At 39.3% G+C, this 12618-nt stretch overlaps 1 protein-coding gene across 6 annotated transcripts in view; it reads left to right on the top strand.

Annotated features, from left to right (window-relative positions):
- Positions 1 to 12618, top strand: part of RMND5A (required for meiotic nuclear division 5 homolog A) — a 62990-nt gene that overhangs the window by 13580 nt on the left and 36792 nt on the right. For 5 of the 6 annotated variants that reach the window (XM_058683398.1, XM_058683397.1, XM_058683400.1 and 2 more), the window contains exon 2: positions 7303 to 7445. The exons of the other annotated variant lie outside the window; for it this stretch is intronic. In XM_058683398.1, coding sequence (XP_058539381.1) covers positions 7303 to 7445 — 143 coding nt within the window. The remainder of the gene's footprint in view (positions 1 to 7302; positions 7446 to 12618) is intronic. 6 annotated transcript variants of the gene reach the window in all.

The following is a 12618-nucleotide window of genomic DNA, read 5'->3' as shown; positions in this document are numbered from 1 at the left end:
CTTGGTATTTACCCAAAGGAGTTGAAAACATGCCCATACAAAAACCTTCACAGACTGTTTATAGTAGCTTTTAATTCATAATTGCCAAAACTTGGAAGCAACCAAGATGTTCTTTAGTTAGGTGAATGGCTAAAGTGCAGTACATGCAGATAATGTAATATTATGCATAGCTGAAAAGAAAGGATCAAGCCATGAAAAGACATGGAAGAACCTTAAAAATGCGTATTACCAGATGAAAGGCCAATCTGAAAATGCTACGTGCTATGTGATTCCAGCTATCTAACCTTCTGAGGAAGGGAAACCTATGGAAGGAGACAAAAGAATTAGCACTTGCCAGGGGTGGGGTGGAGGAGAGAGATGAAGAGGCAGAGCACAGAGGATTTTTAGGGCAGTAAAAATACTCTGCATGATACCATAGTGAGGGATATATGCTCTTACACATTTGTCAAAACCCATAGGTGCAACACCAAGGGTGAACTCTACAGTAACTGTGGACTTTGGGTGATAATGATGTGTCGGCGTAGGTTCATCCTTGTTTTAAAAATAAAGTACGTTTCAGGTGGGGGATGTTGATAATGGGAGAGGCTGTGCATGCATAGGGGCAAGGTGAAAATGGGGAATCTCTGTATCTCCTTCTCAATTTTGTTGTAAACCTAAAACTGCTCTAAAAAAACAGTCTTAAAAAAATACTTTTGGTCACTGTAAGTAATGAGCACTGCCTCAGAACTATTTCTTTTATGCTTGTGCATGGGGCTTGAGTCCAAAGAGGTTTACTGCATGGAAAGACGGTTGGCACAGGACGTCATTCTGGGTAAAAAGTGACCCTTGCAGTGGCCAGTCGGGGTTCTAACATATACTTTCACATCCAGTTTAGTTATGGTAAAGATGGTTGTCACAGTAATCCTCCCACTTTATTTCTAGGAACTAAATCCAATTAGATTTCTTTCACAGAAAGGTTCTCCTAGAAGCAGGTTTCGTTTTAAGACAGAGAAATCAGAAGAACATTAGAACTCTCCCTTTAGGACTTAGAGGTTTGGTCTCAGTCAATTTGATTATTATAGTGATTTCTAAACCTGTTTTTACCTTTGGCTGCTTTCCACTAAATCCATTTGAAAATGCATTAGTGGAATCTTTCTCTTTGAACAGGGCTTTCCCAGGGTTCTCTTTCAGATTATTCCATTGTACTTTTCCTACATTTCCAAATACATTGTAGAAATTATTTTTCCTTGGGGCATACTGAAAACTCTCAGTGTTTATTAATCGACCTTATGCTACTAGTGTCTGTCATTTATAAACTTGAAAAACAAAAAGTGGAGGGTCTTGTAGATGGTAAAGGAAAAAAAGAGATGACAAAGGCACCAAACTTCAGACATTTAAGTTGCTGAGATTGGAAAATGATGGATTTCAAGATTGGGGCTTGGAAGTTCAATTGGTAAATTCCAGATGACCTCTATCCTCTGCTTTGGTCTTTGCCGTTTTGTTCTTTAACCTTTTGTTTACTTTGCTGTCTACTGAGTGTAGGAAAAAAAAATATGATAGAATGGATAGGACTTACAGCTTGCATTTTTAAGATTTTTAAAATTGAAAAATAGTTCACATACCATAAAAGTCACCCTTTTAAAGGGTATGATTCACTCACTGCCTTTCAGTATGTTCAGAGATGTGCACCCATTACCGTTATCTAATCCCAGAACATTTTCATCACTCCGAAAATAAACCTCAAACTTATTAACAGTCATTCTTCGTTCTACTCTTCCCCAGCCTCTGGCCCCCATGAATCTACTTCTGTCCATGGATTTGGAGATTTCATATAAGTAGAACCACACAATGTATGGCCTTTTGTGTCTGGCTTATTTCAGTTAACACAGTGTTTTTGAAGTTCATCCGTGTTGTAGTATGTATTAGTGCTCCATTCCTTATGGCTAAATAATATTCCATTTTATGGATATGCCCCACTTATCTATTCATCATTTGGACATTTGGATTGATTCCACTTCTTGGTTAGTATGAATAATGCTGCTGTGAACGTTCATGTACAAACTTATGTGTGGACCTCTGTGTTCATTTCTCTTGGGTATGTACCTCAGAGTGGAATTCCTGGATCATACAGTAACTCTTTAACTTTCTGAGGAACTGTCAAACTGTTTTTTTCAGTGCTACACCATTGTACAGCCACCAGCAATATATGAGGGTTCTAAATTTTCCGCATCCTCCCCAACGCTTCTCGTTGTCCATCTTTTTCATCATAGCTATCCCAGTGGGAGTGAAGTAGTTTCTCATTGTAGTTTTGATTTGCATTTTTCTTTTGACTAATGATGTTGAGCATCTTTTCCTGTTTTTATGGTTGTCTTATTCTCTCTGGGAAGAAAATGTCTATTAAAATTCTTTGCCCACTTTTAAATTGGGTTATTTGTCTTGTAGGGTTCTAACAGTTCTTTATATATTCTGGATACTAGGCCCGTATCTGACATATGACTTGTAAATGTTTTTTCCCATTCTGTGGATTATCTTTTCACTTTCTTGGTAGTATTTGGAGCACAAGAGTTTTTAGTTTTGGTAAAGGCCAACTGAACAAATGAAGGAATTAAGTATTTAATTTATCTGTCTGGTTTTTTTTGTTGTTGTTGTTGCTTGTGCTTTTGGTATAATGTCTAAGAAGCCATTGCTCAATCCAAGGTCGAGAATGCTCTTATTCTCTTCTAGGTATTTGATAGTTTTGGCTTTTATATTTAGATCTTCATTCCATTTTGAGTTAATTTTTGTATATGGTATGATTCTTTTGCATGTCTGGTTATTCCAGCACCATTTGTTGAATATGGCATTCTTTTTACCTGTTTTTTTCTCTCTGCCATCAATCCAAATACTTACATTAATAGCGCATGAAACTGCAAGGCAATAGGATAAGACTGGAATACACAGTTAACAATAAGAATCTGTCTTCCCTTCAGGACTTGTATCTAATTGAGATGGATGATGGGATTATACATAAAATTGTTGAGTGGGATATGATTCAGTGCCAGAGGAATGGTGGAGAGAACAGAATTCATTAGGAATTGAGAAGACTCGAATTAGGAATTGAGATTCACTCGAATCGGTGAACAGAGAGATTTATAGAGGAGATGAAGCTATTGACGTTAGGTAAGGTTTAGATACAGAAATGGCCAGAGTAGAGCTACTGAAGCAGTTAGATTCTTTTGGCTCAAGGTATGTATGGAATACCTTTTAGACAGATTTTGAAATTTTCCTGAATTTCCAGGTCTTCTCTTAGCTTAAATTATGTTATTAGATGTTGGAAGCACCTGATACATACTTCGTATAATTGTAAATAGAGATCAGGGCAATTTATTTTGGCCACATCATACTGGATTGCTTACCTTATGGACACTATTTTCTGTCTGTTTATCGTTTTACTTCTCTCAGTGGTTGTCACTGAACCAAACATATTCCCTTCTTCATAGTGCCTAGAAGTCCCTAGGTTTGGTTTCTTCCTTCCCTCCCTCTTTCCCCTTCCCTTCCCTTTCCTTTCCTTTCCTTTCCTTTCCTTTCCTTTCCTTTCCTTTCCTTTCCTTTCCTTTGTTTTCCTTTCCTTTCCTTTCCCACTTCCTTCTTCTCTCTTCCCCCTTATCCTTTCCCCCTTCCCCCTTCCCCCTTCCCCCTTATCCCTTTCCTTTAATTTTGAGAGAGACAGGGACAGAGAGAATCCCAACCAGGCTCTGAACCGTCAGCATAGGATCATGACCTGAGCCAAAATCAAGAGTCAGACACTCAACCAATTAAGCCATGCAGATGCCCCTTCTAGGTTTCTTTTCTTGAAATTTGAGAGAAACTGTTCTTGTCATGGTCACTGATAACTTCCACATTATAAATCCAGTGGTCAGCTCTTAGTCCACATCTTACTTAACATAGCAGAGCATTAATACACTTGGTTACTTCTTCCTCCTTGACACATTTTCTTTACTTGGCTTCCCCAGCACCATACTTGATTTTTCTCCTACATCACAGTGTTTCAGTTAGTCTCCTTTTCCAGTTCGACTTTATCGTGGTCTTATAAACTTGGAGTTTCCAGGACTCTCGTCTTTTACTACTTCTTTGTGTCTGTACTGATTCTTTTGATGATTTCATTGATTTAGCCTCATGGCTTTAAGTATCATCTACATGCCAGTGACTCACAAGTTTATATATCCAGCCCTGTTTTTGCTCTTGAACTCCCAAGTTTGTATATGTAACTCCTCCTCATGTGCACTGAGGTGACTGCTCTCATATGAAATTTAACAAGCTGAAACTGAACTCTATCTCTTCTTCCTCTCATACCTGCTCAGCTTTTCATCTATATTATTCTAATTGAAGACAACTCCATCTTTCCAGTTGACTTAAGCTAAAAAGTTTAGAGTCATCTGTAAGTCCTTTTCTTTCCTCATACTTAGGAAATCCTGTTGGCTTTATCATCAAAATATATCCAGAATCCAGCCACTTCTCACCACCTCCACGTCTAACACCCTGGGCTGAGCGACTGTCCTCTCATCTAGATTGCTGCCACAGCCTCCTAATTACTCTTCCTGCTTCTGTTCTTCTACTCCTGTCCTGAGCCAGAATGGCCATACTAAAATGTGTCAGTTTTTGTACCTGCTCTGTTCAGAACCTTGCAGTGGATATCCCTTTCACTCAAAATAAAGTCTAAGAAGCCTTTTATAATGCCAAAAAGGCCCTGCAAGATCATGACCCCGTAATCTTTTAAACATTTTCTCCTCTTTTTCTTTGCCAGACATCTACTTTAGCCACACTGGCTTCTTTGCTGTTCCTTGAATAATCTAGGATATTTCTGTAAGGGCTTTTGCTCCCTCTGCCTGGAATGCTTTCCCCTGAAGGAGAGGAAAAAGAATTGTTCCTCTAACCTTGTGAGTTCTTGGCTGAGACCCCTGTAATAAAAGGCAGATTAACAAGAGAAAAACAGTTTAACATATATACCTCATATATATGTGGGAGGTTCCCGGAGAAAAATGAGCAAGTCAAAAAGGTGGCTTAGAGTTCAGGAAAGGTGTGGGGAGACCAGTTTATCAGGAAAAGCACAGTAAGAGTAAAGTTTGTTATTCAGGTATAAATCTGAGCCTTCTTCATTGATAGGTTTCTTATGATTTAGTGCCATTCTTCTTTTCCAAGTATAGAGAGGGAAACATTCTTACCGATGGAGATTTCTAAATGTAAATTTCCCTTACAAAAGGGTAACTTTTACTGTTTTCAGAGTTTTTCCTGCATCTGCTGTTTCTCACAATAATATGCTCAAAATAATCCTTATGCCAAAGAAGCTAATTTTAGGGTGGCAGATATGCTGCCCTTCAACCCCCACAGTAGCCCCAAGGCTGGTTCCCTCATTTCTTTCAGGTATTTACTCAGATACGACTTTCTCAGTGAGGCCTATAATGTCCACTCTGTTTAAGATTGTGATTGTTCAGTTCAAATGCACTTCCCATCTCTTCTACACAACTTTTTCTCCCCCAGTAGCATATATCATCTTTTGTCATGCTGTATATAATTGATACTTAGTGTTGTTTATCTTGCTCACCAGAAGGTACGTTTTAAGGCAACCTAGGTACTTGATGGTGGTACTTGATGGTTTTGCGTCACTGCTATACCTGTCACATAATGAGTTCTCTATAAATATTTGTTGAATAAATGAACATCCTAGGACTACTGTAGTTTTGTGGTTGTTCTTGTTCGGGTTCTTGGGCCCCATCCCAGAGCTCTTGAATTAGAAACTGGGGATGGGGGGGGGGCAACTCTTTTGTTTTAACTAGATCTTCAGGTGATTCTGATGTAAATTACAGTTTAAGAATCACTGTTATAGTGAGTAGGGGTTTAGAAGCCAGGGGTGTTACTCACAGGTGGGGATATGTAGATATATGAGGTAATTGACAACATGACTCAATTTGTTCTCTCTCTTCCTCCCATCTTCTTTTTCTCCCTTTTTCCTGAGGAGGAGGTAGCACTGGGAAAGAGGATTTAAATTCTAGTAACTTTCCGTTGATTTGTCATGTGTATCAAGGTCCCCAAGACCACCTTTAGATTCCAGTGATCACTAGGAAGACACATAGGACTCAGCATGTAGTCACACTCATGGCTAAGGTTTATTATATAGCAAGAGGGTACAAAGCAAAATCAACCAAGGGAAAAGGCTCATGGGGCAAAGTCCAGAGGAAACCAGGAAAAGATTTCCAAGAGTCCTCTCTCAGTGTGGTGTCACACAGGCAGGGCACATTTAATTCCTCTGACATCAAATTGTAGTAAGTTTGAAGTGTTGTCTACCAGGGAAGCTCTCTAGAGAGGTAGTGCTCAGGGTGTTTATCGGGGACTGGTCATATAGGCACTCTCTGCCTTAGCGTATAGCGTAATTCTAGACTCCCATAAGGAAAGCAGGAATTCATCATAAACCACATTGTATACACTTTAGGGCACAGTAAGCCTCTGTTATCAGGTAGGGTGGTGGGAACCCTTATAAGAATGGCTCACTGTGGGGCGCCTGGGTGGCGCAGTCGGTTAAGCCTCCGGCTTCAGCCAGGTCACGATCTCGCAGTCTGTGAGTTCGAGCCCCGCGTCAGGCTCTGGGCTGATGGCTTGGAGCCTGGAGCCTGTTTCCGATTCTGTGTCTCCCTCTCTCTCTCTGCCCCTCCCCCATTCATGCTCTGTCTCTCTCTGTCCCAAAAATAAATTAAAAAAAAAAAAAGTTGAAAAAAAAAATTAAAAAAAAAAAAAAAAAAGAATGGCTCACTGTGCCTTATACATGGGGATATGATAACTTTTTCTGCTATGTTCATGCTTTTCAACATGGTATCCAAAGAAGTTTGTTGGGTTTTTTCCTATCTTTCATATAGAATATAAAGCATTTGGACTAAATAATCTCTTCGGGAAATTTAGTAATGATGAAACTGTTTTGAGAATAATTTGAACAGTTTACTTTAAGTGGATTGAATAACTGAGTTTATTCACTTAGACATATTTTTTGAAAAATGCCTTGGCAGTATTATTCACAGTCTGTGCTATTTTGGTAATTACAAAAGTGGTTTATTTCCTAGTAAAGTTTTCTTATTTATTCCAAAAAATAAATTAAGATAGCTTTCTTAGCATTCACTTGAAAAATGTTATCTGTGAGTGTGACCATCTGCTTCAAAGCAGATATTTGTTTTTCTTCACTTTTCTTCCAACTCTCATGTTCTAAAGGGCCTATTTGAAATTTGCTGTCTTTTGGGTTTGCTTTCATGAGTAACCAATCTTCCTTCTTTCTTTTCTTTCTTTCTTTCATTTTTATAGGCCAAGATGCTGAATTATCAGGGACACTTTCACTTGTTTTGACACAGTGCTGTAAAAGAATAAAGGATACTGTTCAAAAATTGGCCTCAGACCACAAAGACATCCACAGCAGTGTTTCTCGGGTTGGAAAAGCCATTGATAAGGTATGGTGTTGAAGGAAGTGTTTGAGATTTTTAAAAAGCATCCTTCATCTCCTGTCACTGCTTTGATAACATTTGCTTTCTCCAATTATTTTATGCTTGCTTTTAACAACTTCTGCAGATCTGGTTTTATTATGTTATTCTTAAAGTTTTCTATTGACATTTAAAAAAAGAAAAAGAAAAATACAGCAAATCTTGTTACAGCCTTGTTGTTTATCCATTTGCTTGTATGATTGCAGTTCCTAGTATCATGATGAGTAAATTTACAAAGAAATTTTAGCTACTGTGAGGGAGTGTGTTTACAGGGGTAACTTTTCCTCCTTCCTGAGTAGTTCCCTGGCTGTGTCTCTCTTATGGGGCAATTAGAATAACACCCTTGCATCCGTCTCCCCTGCATCATCCTAACTCTTGTCTTCCTGTGGACATGCTAGCTGCTTTTCTCCAGTGTTGTGTTCTGTGTGAGTGAGTGGGTTGGTTGCTAGCCAGCAGGGCCAGTCATTTCTGTTGGGTGATTGTTCCAGTGACATCTCTTGAATCTTCCTTATAAGCAGTTATTTTTAGCACTGGACCACTTTTGCCTTTGGAGTTCATAGTCCTAGTGGGGCCTAAGAGAAGAGGCATAAGGTTACTATGTGATACCCCTGACTACCTCAGCCATTGGGGAGTTTGTAACTGGTTATGGACGTTTTTGTTGACCCATTGTAAACTTCTGGGAAGGTAGGAAGAACTTTTGGGAAGAGCTTTTTGTAGCAAAAGCAGTCCTATGAGTTACTTAGTTTGTATATAAGAGAGCTAATAGCTATGATGTAGATGGAAACTCATGGAATCCGGAGAGTGGCTTTGTCTAACTCATGGGTAAACCTAGCTGTTAGAAATTACCCTATAAAGCAGTAGTATTGAAGGGCTAGACAAGGCAGCCTAAGGCAGAACTATATGCTTCTAAGGAGATAGATCTCTTTAACTGGTAGGTACAGTGTGGCAGGACTGTGTGTGGCAGAGGCTCTCGGGATTGTTTGGGTAGCTGTGGTTTACAGAAGTGTTAGCGCCCTTTGAGAGAGCTTTTGCCACTATCGTAGTGCTGAGGGCTTCAACTCCGCAAACGAGGCCAGAGAAGTAGTGTTGGCAGCAGCAGCCCCATTTTGGGTTAGTGATGGCATTTGCTAGCAAAGGCTGGGAAGGCAGTGAGTATTCTCTGAAATAGCTTTGAGGTTGTGATGCCTATTTGGTGACTCCAAGTGAGTGAACACAGCATTGGAAGTGGCTTTGGTATTAGACTTTTTGGGGGCTATGGGATTGGAAGTCTTCAGTTGGCCTGTACTGGCTTTAGTACTTACTGGAATGGTGATGGGGCCTTTAGAGAGAATCTTAAATCACTGTGGGTGAGGAACCTTCAGTTTCTCTAGGTAGAGTAACTACTGGTGCTATTTAGGAAGCTTCAGGGTTTGGTGGCTGACAGTGGTCAAGGCAATCTAATGGTTCTGATGGTTCAAACCTAGAGGTTGGAGGTTCCTAGACGTTCTAGGAGGCATCTGCTTGACCATCAGGCTGCCTGTAGTTATGACAGAGTGGGGGGAGAGTAAGACCAGAAGATGGCCATGACAGTGGCAAGAGCTGAAGTTTTCACAGCCAATCAGAGAAAGAATCTGAGAAGAGATCTGAGAATCGGGAGAGGTGAGGATGGCCTCAGCAGCCATAGCTCAAGTACTTGGACTGCTGGCCACTAGGATCTGGAGCATTTGGGCCAGTAATTCACTAGCTCTGTATTCTACCACTGACAGGGTGACCACCTGTCCTCATTTCCTAGATTGTGCCTGTTGTCCTGTCATGATTATCAGAATCCTCTTCTTAATTCTTGTTCCTCAGCTATCAGTGAATTGGGAAGTGTGTCTTCCTTCTGATCCACCAGGTCTTTACAAATATTCATAATGCTTGTCAGATATTTTGGCTAATCTTTGAGACAAAACATTTAAGTGTATTTGGTACTCGAAACAAAAGTGTCCCTTTTTGTTTGGGACAAACAAACATGGATACCCAGTGAATGCATGAGGAGTAATCTACGTTCTGGCTTTTTTGGTGGGGATGTGTTTGAGGTGGATATTCCTAGTTATATATTTTAATTTACTCATTTCTCTTTTGAGGACATTTTTTTTCATGTATGTGGAAGTTATAAGGGCTTTTTCAAGTAAAAAAAAATTATTATTATTATTATTATTATTATTATTTATTTTTTTTTTTTGGAGCTTTATGTTGCTGTGAAAGTAGTTTAGGTTTTAGGTGACCTGGATTCCAGATTCTTCTGATCCGTCCTATGAAACTACATTGTTAGGTTGATATTGATAACTGTTTGTTGAATTATAGTCCTGGGGCACAGAAGAAAGCCTGGATCTTTTAGCCCACTTCTCTAACATGTTTCACTGCATTTTCTCCTTCCCTCCCCCTTTTTCGGGGTGGGAGTATCTGCTTGGCCTCAGCTGTAGGAAGCTGTTACCCCACTAGAACGAACCAGACATTGTGCTTCCTGCATACATAAGGAATTCTGTGTAGGCTGTTGTAGAAGATTCCACTGACTTGTAAAGTCTTCCTTTTCTTTTAGCTTAGATCTGGTAAATAAATCTGTGCAAGCTTCCAGGGCCACCTGTTGTAACAGGGCAGGGTGGACTCCTTTGGGCTGGTGGTGAGCAAACAGGATGAAGCTGAAGCCATTGTGGCACAAGCCTTTAAGTACCACAAACAGACTTGAGTAATGAACTGGAATGCTGTGAAGCAGCCTGTGAGCACCATGTTATGGACACATTTTTCCACCCTGCCAAGAGGAGGACAGAGAAGCTGGTGACTCCTTTATGAGCAGGCTGGTTTTGAGTGAGGAACATGAGTAAATTTTTGACATGCTTGATGGTTTTTCTTCCTTTAATGTTTTAATGCTTGTTTTAAAGTTCTTTAGTCATCACTTAAAGTAAGCAGAAAAGAAGTTTGTGGCATTAGCTAAGGCACTTTCTGGCTTTTAATTATTGTGAACATAAAAAATTATTGAAGATTTCTGCCTTAATGTGTTGACTCTTTTCAGATGCCCACAGTATGATCACTATTTAAAATAAATAGTATCAGCCATTGGGTTCTGTGGCAAGTTATTTTTAGTAAAAACAATGTGTTGGGCTATTTCTTATTTCCTTTACCATTTTAAGAACATCTAGAGTTCTCTCCTGCTTAGGGCATTTACTTAGTGTTTTACTTAGTCTTTTGGCTTTTTTTTTTTTTAGTTTACTTCCTAAGTAAGAAAAGTCAATAAAACCATTACTGCTTTAGATATGTGATTACTGCTTTAGGGGTGTGTGTGTGTGTGTGTGTGTGTGTGTGTGTGTGTTAAAATAAATAGTGTTAAGATTTGAAATTGTCTGAAATTTGCTGTGGGATAATTGAAAGCAAAATACATAGTCCATGTTCTTTAGAAGATTATGGTCTAGTTGGTCACGTAAGAGTGCTGCTTGTACACGTGAAAGAACTGGAAAACTTCTGAGGCAATGTAAAATAAATTTGCATGGGATGGGCTTTGCTTACTGTAAATGGAAGATCATTGTGCCCTTGTTTAAGCTTTGTGGAGTTGGTATCTTAAATTTGACTTGGAAGAGCAGGTAAGATTTCAAAACAGCAGAGTGAGGTGTGGTTTTCTGCAAGGCTGAGAAGGAGGCTGAACAACAGTGAAATAAATGCTGGACTGTGAAAGACTCTCAGGGACTGACTCAATTGGAGTGGCTGCCTTATCAGGAAAAAGCAGGATCAGGTTGATGGAAAGCCTAATGATTTGAGATTAGGGGAAAAGGGAGTGAATGATTTAAGCAGTTGCTTAAATCATTTGCTTGCCCTCATTAAATAGGGTGAAATTAGACTAAGGAGAAGTCAGGAGTAGGAAGATAATAGCTGTCACTTACTGAATTTTGACAATGTTCCAGCTACTGGGCTGAGTGCTGTACATATATCTATATTCTATGATGCTGGTACTTTTTTCCCATTTTAAGACTCAGATATTAAGTAACATACCCCAGGTGTGCAGCTTGGAAGTGCTGAATCAGGTTTTGGAAAAAGATCTCACTCCTGAGTCTGTGCTTAAACACTGTGCTAGGAAATCAGTTAGGCCTTTGCAGGGGCAGTAGTGTTTTAAGGGCAGAAAATAAGGGTTAAAAAGTAGTTTTAAAAACTATTGGCCTAGGTGCGCCTGGCTGGCTTGCTCAGTTAACTGTCCAACTTCAGCTCAGTTTATGATCTCACGGTCCGTGGGTTCAAGCCCTGCATTGGGGGACTCTGTACTGACAGCTTGGAACCTGTTCAGATTCTGTATCTCCGTCTCTTTCTGCCTCTCCCCTGCTCGTGCTCTCTCTTTTTCTGTCTCTCAAAAATGAATAAACATTAAAAAAAGATAAAATAAAAACCATAAGCCTAAGCTGATATTCTACCAGTAGATGGAGCATCTGCATGGGTGAGGCAAAATGCTGACTATGTTAAAAAATGGCATAAAGCTATAAAAAATGAAATGTAGAATATTTAAGATAGTTCTGTGTGAACCATCTGGAACTGCCTTTTATGTAGGTTTGACTGTGGCATGAGAGGAGAAAAAGATACCAATGGGAGAAAAGGTGTTGGATTTAGCCATATAGATACAGAGTGGGTGAAGTCAGATATGTACTAGCTCTAAAGTTTTGTTATGTAATGGATAAATCCTTATGTAGTAGAGAGATGTTACTGGTAATGAAGGAAAAAGGAAATTAAAATGACTAGAAATGGAAATTTCACTCTGAGAAGAAAAAGACCTAAGTTGAGTTCTGAAATATAGACAGATAATTTGATAATATATTTTGAGTGGAATTTTTAGAATTACTGAAAAGGAATGGTTAACAAAATTATGAAAAAGGCAACAATAATAAAAAGCCAGGAATATAGTCCCCTAGAAATAAAATAAAACATGTCAAACTAACTCCTCTCCCCAAATTACTACTTAGTAATGCAAGGAAATGGAGTAGACTATGTGTCTAAATAAAAATCTCATACCTTTGTGGTCAAGATGGAAGATGTTTGTTTTTAAATTATGTGATTTGACTGGGAGCAGCTGCATCCTCAATACCTCATTGGGTTTGGCCACAGTGCATGGTCTGAGGATGGATCTGACCCCCCAGGCTTGGCCACA

This window comes from Neofelis nebulosa, chromosome 9 (genome assembly GCF_028018385.1).
Source record: "Neofelis nebulosa isolate mNeoNeb1 chromosome 9, mNeoNeb1.pri, whole genome shotgun sequence".
Taxonomy (NCBI): domain Eukaryota; kingdom Metazoa; phylum Chordata; class Mammalia; order Carnivora; family Felidae; genus Neofelis; species Neofelis nebulosa.
This window is presented reverse-complemented; position numbering and strand designations above follow the sequence as displayed.